This window comes from Lagopus muta, chromosome 26, assembly GCF_023343835.1.
Source record: "Lagopus muta isolate bLagMut1 chromosome 26, bLagMut1 primary, whole genome shotgun sequence".
NCBI classification, from domain to species: Eukaryota; Metazoa; Chordata; class Aves; order Galliformes; family Phasianidae; genus Lagopus; species Lagopus muta.
In genome coordinates, this window is record NC_064458.1 from 1,608,687 (window position 1) to 1,622,751 (window position 14,065).

A 14,065-nucleotide genomic window follows, 5' to 3' on the forward strand; every position below is an offset into this window, starting at 1 on the left:
GTGACCCCCACCCATAAATAACCGCCCTCAGGACCGCGCTGGGTTTGCTCATCTTTGTTTGTTTGTTTCCCATTCCTTTTTTCTTTCTTTTTTTTTTTTTTTCCTTTCTAAAAAGTCATTACAAAAAGAACCATGGAGGAGCCCCCCCCTGCCCCCCCCCCCCCCCTCCCCCGGGTTAGTGTTTGCCCCCGTGTGGGGCGAGTGGGAGGTGGGGGGGGGGGAAGGGTGAGCACACATTCTGATCCCCCCATCGGAGCCCAAGATCTCCCCCCAGATCCCCTTAACAACCACTCGTGGCGTTGGGTTCCTTCAAAGCCTTCCAGCACTGCAGAGACACGGGGGGGTGGGGGATGATTCTGCCCCCCCAGCCCCGCTGCAGGCAGGGATGTGCCACCAGTGCCATGAGCTGCCAGTGCTCAGCCCACGCTGCAATGGGGACAAGAGGTGACACAACGAGGGGACACAGACTCGGGGTAGGGGGTGGGATTTGTCCTTCATGCCATGGGTGGGGGTGAGGACGGTGCAGCCAAGCCCCTGCCCCCCCCCCTCCCACACTCCCCCCCCCCGAACCCCTCTCTGCAGTGTGTGGCAGCGTGGACACAGGGGACGGTGATAAAGCTGTGCTGTAGTGCCATAGGGGCAGCCGACTCAGCCCCACAGCCATAGGGCAGCTATGGGGTGCTTAGAAGGGGCTCAGCTCCCTCAGCAGCCCCCGGGGTGGGGGGGCAGTAGTGGCTTCTCAGGGTGGGGGGCGTTGGGGGGGGGGGGAAATAGGAACAGCAAAAGACAAAAAAACATTCTACCCTGTTTGACTGAGCGTGGCTCGAGCTCCACACCCGGACCCCTGTCCCCAGGTGCAGAGTGGCAGCGTGTGGCATTGTGTGGGTGCTGTGGGACCACCAGACCCCCAGCCAGCATAGGAGGGGGGAGTGGGGGGAGGGCAGGACCCCCCTTCCCTCCAGCATCTCTCCCCACTCCTTTCCCTCCAACACACAGCAGCTCACGGTCACCATGCAGGGAGGGAAAGGGTGAGGGAGGTGAGCAGAGGAGGAGGAGGAGGAGGGTGGGGATGAAGCCCACCGTGACCCCTCCCCTCCCCCCTTTGCTCAGAACTCCACCTTGCAGGCAGGGAAGGTCTCATCCTGCATGGCCACCGTGCTGTTGCTGCCCAGCACCGTGATGCCCAACTCCTGCTGCCTCTCGTGGGTCTCCTGGTACCACTCGTGCATCACCAGCGAATCGAAGGTGGGGATCAGCGTCACCTGCAGGAACAGCAACAGCACCTCATCACCACTGCAACCCCCAGAGCAGCACCCACGGCAAAAGGAAGGGGGAGGGGGAACGGGTGCCATTGCTGAGCGTTAGCAGTGCTCCATCCCACACATTCCCCCTTCTTTTGGGGGTCTGGGGGCGATGCTCCGTTCGCCATCTATTTGGGGATAGGGGGGTGGGGGGGGGGGGGGGGTCTCACCTGAGTGTCGACGCCCCACTGGTGCTTGCCGGCCAGCAGCGCATCCAGGATGGGCCTCAGGACCCCCTCCTTCAGGTGGTCGTCGCCGCTCACCACGTAGCACAGGGAACGGACGCGGCGGAAGAATTCCTCATCCACCGTGCGGGCGCTCCACGAGCCGGGCAGATACGCCAGGTCCACGTACACCGGGGGGCCCTGGGGGGCTGCAGCCCGTGAGCCTGCGGGGATGGAGAGGCGGGGTGACGGGGACGGCTCTCTCCTCATCTCCAAACGCTCCCCACCCCCTTGCCCCCCCTCCCCACGCTCCCAGCCCCATACCTGCTGGGGATGCCCGTCCGGCTCCCGCTGCTGTTCTGGCTCCAGCGCTGCGCATGGTCCCTGTGCCACTGGGGGGGCCTTTCTTGTCCCCGGGGGGCAGGCGGGTCTTGTCCCCAGTGGGACCCCTGCCCTTGGGGGCCAGGCTGGTGGCTTTAGGGGCGTCGGGTTTGGGGGCGGCGGGCGCTGTGCCCACACGGGATGGGGTGCGCTTGGCCTTGCCGAGGAGGGGCTCCTTCTTGGGCAGCGCCTCGGGGTCCACCATGCAGATACCGGGCTGGGCGGGGAGGGGGCAGGGGTCCTTCATAGGGGCCGGCAGTGGGTCGCGGGCCCTGGGGGGGCCACAGTGAGGCTGCTCCGAGTCCTCATCCGACTCCAGCCCGTCGGCCAGCAGAGAGGGGCAGTCCTCGGTGGCGGGGGGCGCGTCAGAGTCGGAGAGGGTGGGCAGCGACTCGCTGACCGAGGTGGGGGGCGTCTCACCCACAGGCTGCGGGGGGGGGCCGGCCGCGGTGCAGGGCTGGGGGCTGCAGCTCCTGCGAGGGATCGCTGTCCGACAGGTCGCGGGGGCTGACGGCGGGGCGAGCGGCCGGCTTTGGGGTGCTCAAACTCACAGGGGGACACCAGGCACAGGTCCACGTCGTGGGGCGAATCGGAGCGGCGGCCGTGGCGCGGAGCCGGGGGGGGATGCGGGTGGTGGCAGGGCCGTAGTGGCAGCGACAGCCCCCCCCCCTTGGCCGGGTCGGGCTCCGGCGTGGCGCGGGGGCCGCACGCTCTCCTCCTGCGGGGACTCACTGACTGGAGGCAGCACCTGCTCAAAAGACACCGACAGCGACTCGTCCACCTCGGTGGAGTGAGGGGAGCCGACCTCGGCCGGCAGCGAGGGGGTGGTGATGGTGGGGGACACGTCGGGGACGTCGTCCTTGAAGGGGCTGAGGGACAGGCAGCCTGCCTGCTTCTCATTGCCGTCCTGCGGGGCTCTGTTAGGCGCCCAGGGGTTGGGCTGAGAGTTGGCACCAGGATCCTCACCGCCGTCCTCCACTGGTGACTGATGGAATGGAGTGTGCCCGGCGCTGGCGGGCCCCGAGCTGCCCGGGGACATCATCTCCAGGGTCTTCTCCTCGGAGCTGCCACACGGGTCCTCGCAACCCTCGGGGCCGGGGGGCAGCAGCCCGGTGGGTGTCAGGTCAAAATTGACGCTGCGCTCGCTCCTGGGGGTCTTTGCCAATGGTGACGGGGGGCCGACAGCCTTCCAGGGGCTGCCCTCGGGGTAGCGGAAGCGCTGGGGGCTCTCGGGCTCCTCTGTGCCGTTCTCCACACAGCTCGGCTCCGACCCCCTCGCGGCGCCTCCGTTCTCCAGCGGCGATGGCTCCAGCTCGCTCTCAGCCGTGGTGATGCCTTCATCCGGTGACTCCTCCTTCCTCCTCCTCCCCTCAGCATCCAGCACCATGTCTTCAGGGGAGGAAGGCTTGGAGCCCTCTGTTGGCCCCGGCTCCCTCTTGCTGCCCAGCTCCTTGCCGCCTTTGGCCTTGGGTTTCTCTGGCTCCTTCTTCAGGGTGGCTCTCTTGATGCTGCCAGCCTTGGCCAGCGGTTTGCGGGCGTCAGGCACTGGCGTTTTCCGTGCTGGGGGCTTTGCAGCAGCCTTGGGCTCAGCCTTGGTGTCCTTTGTGTCCTTCCGCAGCGTCTCTGCCTTCACGTCCTTCTTCACAGCCTTCAGCTCCTTCTTTGGTTCCAGCTTCCCTTCGGTGCTCTCCTCCTTCTTCAGTGGTTTCTTCTCCTCCTTGCGGGGCACAGGTTCCTTCCTGGGCATTGCCTTCTCCTTGCTCACCTTTGGCTTCGCCTCTGCCTTCAGCTTCTCCGCAGAGGAGTCCGGCTTGGCAAGTTTGACCTTCTCCTCCTCTGACCCTGCTCTGGCCACCTCCCCCAGTGCCTTTGGCTTCTCCTTGGTCCCCACCTTCACTTCCTTCCTCTCCACCGTTTTCAGAGCCTTCTCTTTGGGTACCCCAGCCTCCACCAGGCTGAGCTTGGAGGCAGACGCCAAACTCTCCTTGCTCTCCGTCCTCCTCTGCTTCAGCTGCTTGTCAGCTTGAAGGCCCTTCAGGTCATTCTTGGTGACCACGGGCTGCTTGAGGAACTCCAGGTGCTTCACCTTCTCCAGCCCTTCCATGATGCGCGCCTGGGGCGTGCAGCCGGGGAAGAGGACACGGATGATCTTTTCGGCGGGGCTGACGGGGTGCCAGACCAGCAGGGCGCACACCGAGGTCAGGCACTGCAGAGGCAGCTCCTGCTCCTCAGGGTAGCCATCCCCAGACCAATGCTGCAGGAGGAACTCCAGCTCCTTGGTGCCCCGCACCGGGTTCAGCACGTACATGTCCAACCGTCCCACTCCCATCTTCTGGAAGAGGACGGTGGGCTCCACGCGGGGGCTGCCGTCCCGTGCCAGCGGGTTGGGGCGGATGCCCAACTTCTCCAAATAGTGCAGCGTCAGCGCCGCCTCGTCGCAGCTCTTCAGCACCCGTGAGTTGCCCTCGATGGCCTTCAGCTTCTCGGAGGCGTTGAGGAAGACGACGCCCAGCTCTGGGGAGATGAGGTTGCGGGCCCAGTCGCCGTTGCCCTGCGAACCCTGCGAGGCTGGTTCCTCCTCCAGCTCGGCCAGTTTCCTCTGCAGCAGGCTGTTGATGCCAGGCAGGCTGTCGGTGCCCGCGTGCGTCACCAGGATGGAGTCGATGCGGTCCAGGTGCCGCACCAGCTTCCAGAAGGACGATTTGGGGTTGGAGCCGCCGTTCACCAGCACGTTGAAGCCGTTAACGGCGAAGAAAGCAGAGTCCCCTCTCCCACCCGGGAAGATGTAGCAGCAGGGCTTGGAGAGCTTGAGGAAACCCACCATGGTGGGGGGCTCCAGGAGGTCGAAGGGGGACTGGGGCTCCAACGACTCCGAGAGGTACTCCATGAACTCCTCCAGCCCCTCCATCTCAGGCAGGATGCAGCCGGGGTTGTAGCGCAGCTCAATGAAGTCCTGCAGGTTGTGATGGTCCAAACCCGAGTCCTTCCACTCCCCAAAGTCGGGGCAGCTGATGGTCAGCCTGGCCTTGGCTGAGGGGTCCGCGGAGCTCAGGATCTCCCCGACCTGTGAGGGGAGAGCTTCAGGCAGGGCCCCATTCACACCACATGGCACCCAGGGTCCCTCCGCACGGGGCAGCTCCCTCCCAGGCACACGCACCCCTCGCCTGCAATCTCTGGGCCCTCTCATAGCCCTGCCTCACTCCCAGCTATCACCGTGGCCCCCAGCTTCCTGTACTGGGCGATCAGAATGCAGCCACCCCCTCACCAGGCTCATGCAGCAGAGGGAGAGGGAGAGATGCACACAGCACAGACAGCTCCGCTCGCTCGGCTGAGACGATGCAGACGTGAGCAGACAGTGCCTCCCCACACCCGGCCCCGCACCTCCTTGTCAGTGAAGATCTGGATGAAGTCCCGCAGCGAGAAGCAGCCAGTCTGCAGCATCAGCTCGCCCGTCTCCTCCACGCAGGGCCCCGCAAACACCAGCAGCTTGTGCTGCGACACATCCGTGATGAGGTTGCGCAGCTGCAGGGGCCGAGAGGGGGGGCGTGAGGACACGTGAGGATGCTGCCCCGCATTCACCCCTCACGTACCGTTTGCATCCCAGGTGCCCCCCTCCCCGCTCACCTCGTCACACAGGGATTTGTCGGAGGGGTTGAGCAGCACCAGGGTCTCCAGCACATCGCCGCGGTGATGCAGGGTCCGCTGACCTGCGGGGACAGCAGCTGACACCCATCCTTCCCTAAAACGTGGCAGGTCCCTGAGGACCTCCCCCGCCAGGCTGCGTGTGGATCAGGGGGTGACACAAACGTGCCCAGGACGGGGACAGAACCTGTCCATTTCCCCTGCGGAAGAGGGACAGCTGCCGGCCAGGACAGCGGGGGATCCGCTGCACTTCCCATCTCCTTCCTGCTGCAGGGAGGGGAGGAAAGGGAGCAGCCAGGCTGGGGCTGCCCTGCTGTCCCCCAGAGGTTCCTCAGGCTGCAGGCTTCAAGCAGAGACCCACAGCCCCCAGGAGCCAAACACAAAGGGGGACATGGGGCACCCCCATCCCCACCAGGGGGTGGCAAGCTGCAAGCACGCATGGGTCGAGACATGCTGGCACCACAGCGACCACACAGCCCCACCAGCATCCGCCCTGGGGGGAGGAATGTGGCTGTTGGTATAGGAAGCAGCTTTCCACGTGGGAATCACAGGGCTCAGCCCCAAGCAGCAGCCAGCAGTGTCTAGGATGGGGGTACAAACTTCCAACACCCCTTTCCCCTCCCCTGCACTGGCCCCCATCCCTGTGACTGTGATGGCTGCCACCACCTCCTCCCCAAATCCCTTTTCCAGAAGCAGCGCAATGTTTGCGCAGCAAAGAGCATCTCATCCCATCTCATCCCCTCGGGAGACTCATGAATTAATCACTGCCACGGGGTCAGGTGAGGACCACGCCGACGTGCGCTGGCTCTCAGCCCCACCACAGCGCTGTCCCCAACTCCGAGTGCCACCTCCGTACCTTTGACAATGCTGGAAAAGGTGGCGGAGTGGCGGGAGACGAAGAGCTTCAGCTGCTCATCCAGGTTGCAGGAGGTGAGGTCGATGTCCCAGGAGCGGATGCCTGCAGGGTGGGCAGTGCCTGCTGTCCCCACGCACGCCACGGGTGGCAGAGCCCCTCTGTCCCCACTCCTCACCCCTCCATGGCTCACACACAGCCATGCTGTCACCCAACCACGGTTTGCACCAGCACTGCCATCCAGCCCCACGCCGCAGGGATGGGGACAGCGTGGGGACCCGGGTGTGAGGGTGGCACCGCCGGCGTGTGCCGTGTGCTGTGATGATGCTGTGACTCACAGCCACGCCACCTCTGCCAACCCAAACCCAAACCCTGAGGCTACGGCAGCACCTTCCCAGCGCCTCCTCAAAGGGAAGGTGCTAATTAATGGAATTAACGGCGCTGGGGTGAGTGCTGCCAGCGGATGGAAGCCCCCAGCCCAGTGCAGGCCCAGCTATTGGCTGTGCAGATGAGCTCTATCTCTCAGGGGGCTCTCGGAGGGGGAGGGGAGGGGCTGCCACCACCATCACTGCCCGCTAACGGCTGCCGATGGCGCAAGGAGCCGCGGTGTGGGGTTGCACAAAGGGCTGCCGGAGCCGTTCTCCAGCGGTTCCCCATCACTGCGGGTTTGGTCCCTCCGTGGTGGCACGTGGGTGTCCCCAGAGCGGGGCACTGCGATGCCACGACCCCGGGCCGAGGGTGATGGAGGAGCTGAGACGCTGAGACCCCCCACCCCCCACCACACATCCGTCCCTGCACAAAGGGGTCCCCGGGGACAGAGATGGGAGCGGGGGGGCGGAGCGGGGCAGATGGCAGGGACAAAACCGGGGGCAAATCTCGGGGATTTGGGGCAGATCCCGAGCGCCCACGGGGAGGACGGGCGGACTGCATGAGGAGGGGTGGGAGAGAGGGGCGGAAGGCGGGGGTGCGGAACAGATGGCGGGGCAGATCCATCGACGACGGGCGGGAACCGACGCCGGGGAGGCGGCATCCCCCAGGGACCACCGCGGCCCGCGGCGCGGCCCACCGGGACCCCGCCCCGAGGATCTCCTCCCTCCTCCCCCCTCCTCGGGCCCGGGGCGGGCGGAGCGCGGCCGATCCGGCGTCGGGGCCGGACCCGTGGGGGGGCCGCGACACGAGGCCACGAGGCCGGGGCTCACCTCGCTCCAGCTGCTGCAGCGCGGCCGCCAGCAGCCCGGGCCGGTGGCAGCCGCCGCCCACGATCGCCAGCAGCGAGAAGCGGCGCGGCCCCGCGGCGGGACCGGGAGGAGTCGCCGCCGCCGCCGCCGCCGCCATCTTCGGCGCCCCCCGCTGCCGCGCCGCCCCCAGGCCACGCCCCCTCTGCGTCAGCGCCGCCAAGTCCCGCCCACTGATGTCACCGGCAGCCAATGGGAGGGCGAGGCGCGGGGGAGAGCGGGAGGAGGGGGCGCGGCGGGAGAGGAGGGCTTAAAGGGGCGATGGCGGGGTGGGGCCGCCGGGTGGGGCCCGGCTTTACGCTGCAGTGCTGTGCGGTTGGATGCGATGCGGTGCGGAGATGTAGCGTGGGGTACAGCTGGGGAATGCAGTGCAGCGTGCCGTAGCGCTGGGTACGGCTACTGGGTGCAGAGCTGCGCGGGGATGCGCCATACAGCACTGTGCAGGGCTGCTAGACGCGCTGCAGCCCCTGGGCAATCTGAGCTGTGCAGTGCCGTGCAGTGAAAGCGTGAGCAGTACAATCTGTTGGAGGATGGCGCACAGCCCCATCGCATCCCCACCCCTTCCACCACACAGCTCGCTCACAGCCAGGGTGGCATCACAGAAACCCCCAAAGAGCAGAGCAGGCAACAGCCACGGGTCCAAAGTGCTTTAATGCGGCCCCCAAGGGTTTGTGAAGGCACTCAGATCAGGGGAGAGGAGCGCATCTCCGTGTGGGGAGGGGGCCGGGGCGCGTGGCCACCCTTCCACGCCACATGGCACAGCCTGAGCCAGCAGCATCCCGGCAGCATCCGTGCTGTCCCCAGCCCTTAGGCGCACCGCAGGATGTAGAGGTTGCAGGCGGTGCCGGGGGGGCAGCTGCAGCGCTTCCCAAAGCGAGCCCCCACCCGCACAGCACAGGGCTCCCCGAGCTGGCACTGTGAGACAGGAGCCGTCACCTTGGAGCCTGGGTGCCCCCCCAGCGCCCGGTGCCCCCCAGCGCTCGGCCCTACCGAGGGCACCCTGCCCGGCTTCTTGGCCGTCGGCGGCAGCTCCCGGCTCCGCAGCTTCTCCAGCACCTCCTGCAGCGCCTCAACGCCGGCACCTCTGGCATCGACCCCGCGGGGCAGGAGCTCCGTGCGCAGAGAAAGAACAAACAGGTGAAAGCTGCCAATTCCCGCATCTCACCGGATATCCCTTTTCTAACCCAAGCGCTGAGATAAGCCCCCAAAAGCGCCCAGATTCCAACACAGAAAAGCAACCAGGGACCCCCTCCTTAAAACCCTGGGAACTTCCCAGCCCCCTCAACGAGGGGGTGCACGCAGCAGGGACCCCAGCCCTCGGCCCCCTACCAGCTCCGGCTCCTCTCGACGTGGGGCTGCCCACAGCCGTTGCTCCCCCCCAGTGCCCAGCGGGACGAGGCCGGCGCTGGCTGCGCAGAGCAGGCAGAGCCACGCAGCGCCCATCTTCCCACTGCAGCGTCCATCATCCCCGCTGCGGGGCTCAGCTGCCTTTATTCCCCCCCCCAGCAGCCCGTGGGTGGTGGGCAAACACCCACTGACGCAGGCAGGGAGGCTCAACCCGTCTGCGGGGGTCTCCCTCCCCACTCATAGTCTGTCTGTAGGGTGTCCCCCCTCCCAACCCGACCCCTATGGTGACCGAGGGGAGCCATCCCTGCAGTGCCATCCCCTGGGATGTGCATGAGCCACAGAACGGACGTCAGCACTGTTTACAGCCCGAGGCCAATTCCCTGAGCAAACACGGCTGCGGGGGAGGGGAGGGCTGCACATCTCGGGGGCTGCGGGATAAGGCAGGAAGGACCCCCCCACAGCACTGCTACACGTCTCACAAACCGCTTTTACTCCAAAGGAGCTGCACGGATAGACGCACAGACGGACGGACAGCCCCACGAGGGCTCCGATACGGACCAACCCCTCACCCCACATCCCTGTGCCCCCCAGCGGGGCTGCGCTGAGCTGGCAGGACCCCTCCAAGTCCCCCCTGGGGGTGCGGGGGTCCCACTGCCCGCAGCCCTGGAGCACAGAAAGCGGATGGGAGCCCCCACCCCACGGCCCTGCGCAAGACCACGCTGGTTAAGCCGAAGCTCCGGCTCCCCGCGGCTCGGCCGCTCCACACGTGACCCCAATCCCCGCCCCCTCCCCGCGCGGTGCCCTCTGGGTAACGCAGTCCACACTTCTCACAAAGCCGAAGGGGCGGGGCGCCGCGCCTCCATTTCCCATCGGGCTTGGCGGGATCAACGAGCGGCGGGCAGAGCGCTGCGTGCTGCCGGCGCCCCCTGCTGGCGGGCATTGCTGGAGGAATGACGCAGCGGAGCTCCGGCCGCCAGGGGGCGCCCGAGGCTCGGGGCGGGGGGGGGGCGCCCCCTCAATGCACGGAGCTCCCCCCGGGACGAAGCCCCCCCCCCCCCGTGTGCCCCCCGCTGCACGGCCCCGATGCACCGCGTAGCGCCCGCAGTTCCCGTTCCTCGGGGCTGAGATGGGGGGAACCGGGGGGGTTTTTGGGGGGGGAGGCAGTTTCGGGGCGGGGGTTTCCCCGCTCCCACGCGCACCCCACGTGGGATCCCCGCGCCGCGCACCAATCACCGCGCCGCTCCCCACGCACGCAGCCAATGGGAGGAGCGGGGGCGGTGCGCGCCGGAGGGCTATAAAAGGAGGCGGCGGAGCGCGAGGTGGCTCAGAGCGATCGCGGAGCAGAACGGAGCGTGGGTATCGCGACAGAAGAGATCGCGACAGAAGATATCGCTACTGAGAAGCTGTGATAGCGGCAGCTCCGCCGCTCGGATTACCGCTCGTAGGGCTTCCGTGCCATCCTTTGGATTATATCGCGATATGACCCTGGAGGAGCTGCTGCCGTGCGACAGCCCCAGGTGAGTGCGGGGAACTGCGGGGCTGGGGGGGGAGGGATGGGACGGGACGGGACGCGGTGCCGCCGGTGCTGTTGAGCCCCGCACTGATCGCGCTGTGCCCCGCAGGATGCGCGCGGTGGGAGCGGCGGTGGAGCGGCTGTTGGCGGCGGCGCAGCGCAGCGCTCGGCTCAGCGTGGGGGTCTACGAGGCCGCCAAGCTGCTGAACGCGTGAGTGTGGGGGCTCGGTTTTGGGGGGGGGGGTCAGCGCGTTTAATGTGGGCGACTGGGGGGGCGGGGGCGCGTGGGGGAACGGGGGGGGGCGGCTCGATGTGTAGACGGGAGATGAACCGCGTGTGTGCGGGTGGGGGGGGGTAATTTGGGGCTGGGGGGGCTGCGCACCCCGCTGTCTGTATGCACGATGCGGGTGGGGGCTGCTGAGCTCTGGGGGGGGGGCTGCGTCACGTGCGTCCTTGTAACGCCCCCCCCCCCCCCGCCCCCTTAGGGACCCCGACAGCGTCGTGCTGTGCGTGTTGGCCACCGACGAGGAGGACGAAGGCGACATCGCCCTGCAGATCCACTTCACGCTGATCCAGGCCTTCTGTTGTGACAATGACATCCACATCGTGCGCGTGGCCGGCATGCGGCGTCTGGCGGCTGTGCTGGGAGAGCCGGCGCCGGGAGCCGAGCCTCGCGATTTGCATTGCCTGCTGGTCACGGTGAGCGCGGGGTGACGCGGGTGCTTCTGAGTCATGTGGGTGTGGGGATGCGGGCCAGGAGCGGCTCCGGGCTGCTGCTGTCGTGCCATCGTTGCATCTCGTGCTGTTGTTGCATCACGGGGGTGTCGCTGTGCCGTGATGGCGCCACTGCAGGGCCGTCGTTTGCGGTGCCGCGATGGCGCTGCCACGCTTTGTGCCTTGCAGTCGCTGCGCTTCGTGCCACGGTGCTGCCGTCATCAGTTCGTGGTGCCGCGGCGATGCTGTCACTGTGCCACGTCCCATCGTGCTGTCACAGGGCCACCATGCCATCGCCACACCTTGTGCCCTGCTGTCACAGCGCCATTGCTGTGCCAGTGTCATTGTGCCAAGGCACCGCTGTGCCACGGCTGTGCCCCTGTGCCGTGACGGCGCCGTGTCCCATCGTGGTGTCACAGTGCCACCATGCCATCGCCACGCTTTGTGCTGCGTCCCCCCCTCTGCCATGGTGTCCCTGTGCCATCACCACTCCATGCACTGTCACCAGCCCCTTCCCACCCATTCACAGTGCCATCTCTGTGCTCTCTCTCCCCAGATGCCCCACGCAGACGCCTGGCAGAGCCACGGTTTGGCCGAGGTGGCGAATTACTGCGCCGAGAGCCGCGACCGCAACCAATGGGTGCCGGTGGTGCGGCTGCAGGAGCGCTGAGCGCCGGGACGGAGAGCGGAGCTGCGGGGAGCACAGAGCCGCCCCAGCGCCCCGAGCACAGACAGGGATTTTTCTGTCCAACCGGAGAGGAATGCGGAGCGCCTGGCGCGGCGGTGGCCACAGCTGTGGGGCTGAGCCCGGGGCAGCCGTGGGGCGCACAGGTCCCGTTTTTGGGGGGGGTCCCGTTTTGGGGGGTCCCTGTGAGCGCCCGTGCAGCGCTCGGTCCCTTTGGTGATGGAGGAGGAAGGATTCGGCCCAACTTCATCCTGGGACGGCGCAGCGGTGGTGACGTGGATGGACGTGTGACGCTGTTTTTTGGTTTATTTTTGCACTCGAGCCACTGGGGAGACCCTGCCCCGATCCCACCACAGAGTCTATTCTTGTACTGATCGCAGAACAACTTTTGGTTTTATTTCGTTGTTTCTTTTTTCCAATAAATTTTCTAACCTCACTGCTGTCTGTTCATCCCTTCCCGCCTCCCCAGCGCAGTGGGTGGAGATTTTAGGGGGGAGGGGGGCATCCCTGCTGTCTCATTTCCCCCACGGGTGGCTTCGGGGTGGGGATGGAGGCGGGGGGTCCCCACCACAACACAGGGCTGGGAAATCCCACACGGAGGTGCCCCAAGGGATCCCCCACCCACAGCGCCCTCCCACCTGGAATCCCCCCACCCTCAGCTCTCCTTCCTGCAGCCCCGGGGGTGTGGGAGAAGGGGCTGCCCGCACCCACAACCCTTCCGGGGTGTTGGCAGCACCTCCTGGAGGAGGGGGACGCCTCCCTGCTGGGGAAACTGAGGCAGTAAGAGGAGCTCGGGGCAGCCTGCAGTGCTCAGGCGTGCAGTGCATGCACCGTACAAATGCATGTGAGCAGTGCACGTGATGTGCGTGCACGCATCTGACCCCGCTGCGGGGACGGGGACGCGGTGTCCCTGCAGGGGACTCAGCAGTGGGGCAGCGATGCCACCGTTGGGGACGTTGCCCTCCCCGTCCCGCTCGAGGTGTCCCACATTGCAGCGGCGTTGCGGGATGGAGGAGGGGCTGAGCGCCCCCAAACTCATCGCGCCGCTGAGTCAGCGCCACGCGGAGTCCCGGTGACCCCCCGTGCGGGGCGGCCGTTCCCGAACCCCGTCATCAACGCGCGGCGTCGGGCAGCGCTGAGTCATCGACCCGACGGGGACCCGCAGCGATTCTCCCGCAGCTCCGGGCAGGGCGGTGCGGGACACGGCGGGGATAACAGGGCTGCGAGCGGGGAAACCGAGGCACGGAGCCCCGGAGCTGACGGCAACGGAGCGGCTGCGGGTTCTTCCCCCCCCCCCCCCCCCCCGCCTCGCCTTCCCCGCTCGGCCCCCGCGGCGCTGTGTGGGCTCCGCAGAAGCATCTCAGCCATCCCAGGCACGCGGTGGCAGCTGCAGCCCGGCCGGCAGCTTCCCGTGGCGCGGCCGCCGTCCAGGAAAGCCGCACACGAAACCCCCCCCCGGGTCTCAATGCCGGGAAAGGGGGGGGCTGAGGAATGGGGGGAGAGGAGGGGAGGCAGCCGCCCCCATTCCGGAACGGGACGCGGCGGTGCGGGGCCGAACCCAACCGGAGCGGTGAGCCGAGGGCAGGAGGTGCCGCGGGGCTGTCGGTGGGGCAGCGCCATGACCTGCATTGCAGCACTGCCCGACCGTTCCAGCACTCCTCCGTTGGGTTCCCACAGTGCCCCCATCCCATCCCATCCCATCCCATCCCATCCCATCCCACCCCATCCCATCCCCATCCCCTCCATCCCATCCCATCCCATCCCATCCCATCCCATCCCATCCCATCCCATCCCATCCCACCCCATCCCATCCCATCCCATCCCATCCCATCCCATCCCATCCCATCCCATCCCATCCCATCCCACCCCATCCCATCCCATCCCATCCCATCCCATCCCATCCCATCCCATCCATCCCACCCCCACGCTGTATTCAGGACCCGTGGCAAAATGAAAAGTGAGCATTTATTGTGGTATCAATTTCACTTCTGAACGACGGTTCCACGACACTCCACACGGCAGCAGATCTCTATGGCACACAGCAGGAGAACCCCCCCCCCTTTTCCCCCCCTCCCCATCCACCGACGGCGCTGGACACCAACGGCAGAGTTTGGCAAACGAGAATCACAGAGCAGAGAGAAATCAAAGAGCGTGGAGTTGGACGGGGATTCTTCCCATGGAGTAAATTCGTTATCTTTAAGTCTTAAAGAGGATTTCATCAGCGCTCCGT

General features: G+C 66.7%; 4 protein-coding genes across 4 annotated transcripts in view; 1 reads left to right on the plus strand and 3 right to left on the minus strand.

Annotated features, from left to right (window-relative positions):
• LOC125684787 (small conductance calcium-activated potassium channel protein 2-like) overlaps positions 1–52 on the minus strand; it is a 1,298-nt gene extending 1,246 nt beyond the window's left edge. The window contains 1 exon segment of the mRNA XM_048927220.1: positions 12–52. Within this exon segment, the coding sequence (XP_048783177.1) occupies positions 12–52 (41 nt within the window).
• Positions 53–551: 499 nt separating this feature from the next.
• Positions 552–7,677, minus strand: MAP1S (microtubule associated protein 1S). Its single transcript, XM_048927760.1, is given in 9 exon segments — positions 552–1,262; positions 1,472–1,689; positions 1,790–2,374; positions 2,377–2,530; positions 2,583–4,910; positions 5,228–5,368; positions 5,471–5,553; positions 6,345–6,446; positions 7,541–7,677. Coding segments are annotated over 9 exon segments (3,903 nt in total). The 5' UTR covers position 7,677; the 3' UTR covers positions 552–1,106.
• Positions 7,678–8,321: 644 nt separating this feature from the next.
• On the minus strand, positions 8,322–9,496 carry LOC125684990 (cocaine- and amphetamine-regulated transcript protein-like). Its single transcript, XM_048927658.1, has 3 exons — positions 8,906–9,496; positions 8,567–8,686; positions 8,322–8,491 (listed from the first exon to the last, which is right to left on the minus strand). The coding sequence occupies exons 1-3, from the start codon at positions 9,017–9,019 to the stop codon at positions 8,384–8,386; spliced, it is 342 nt and encodes a 113-aa protein (XP_048783615.1). The 5' UTR covers positions 9,020–9,496; the 3' UTR covers positions 8,322–8,383.
• A 756-nt stretch (positions 9,497–10,252) lies between these two features.
• On the plus strand, positions 10,253–12,309 carry GADD45B (growth arrest and DNA damage inducible beta). The gene is made up of 4 exons (XM_048927475.1): positions 10,253–10,440; positions 10,546–10,647; positions 10,922–11,135; positions 11,707–12,309. Exons 1-4 carry the CDS (start codon positions 10,403–10,405, stop codon positions 11,818–11,820), a joined length of 468 nt encoding a protein of 155 aa, XP_048783432.1. The 5' UTR covers positions 10,253–10,402; the 3' UTR covers positions 11,821–12,309.
• Positions 12,310–14,065: the final 1,756 nt, after the last annotated feature.

Excerpts from the sequence above, each read along its gene's own strand:
- LOC125684990 (XM_048927658.1), bottom strand. The coding sequence starts at position 9,019 with ATGGGCGCTGCGTGGCTCTGCCTGCTCTGCGCAGCCAGCGCCGGCCTC. Across the intron at positions 8,687-8,905 it reads GTCGAGAGGAGCCGGAGCTG|CTCCTGCCCCGCGGGGTCGA; the intron begins GTAGGGGGCCGA and ends CTGCGCACGGAG. Across the intron at positions 8,492-8,566 it reads AGCCGGGCAGGGTGCCCTCG|TGCCAGCTCGGGGAGCCCTG; the intron begins GTAGGGCCGAGC and ends CCTGTCTCACAG.
- GADD45B (XM_048927475.1), top strand. The coding sequence starts at position 10,403 with ATGACCCTGGAGGAGCTGCTGCCGTGCGACAGCCCCAG. Across the intron at positions 10,441-10,545 it reads CTGCCGTGCGACAGCCCCAG|GATGCGCGCGGTGGGAGCGG; the intron begins GTGAGTGCGGGG and ends TGTGCCCCGCAG. Across the intron at positions 10,648-10,921 it reads GCCGCCAAGCTGCTGAACGC|GGACCCCGACAGCGTCGTGC; the intron begins GTGAGTGTGGGG and ends CCGCCCCCTTAG.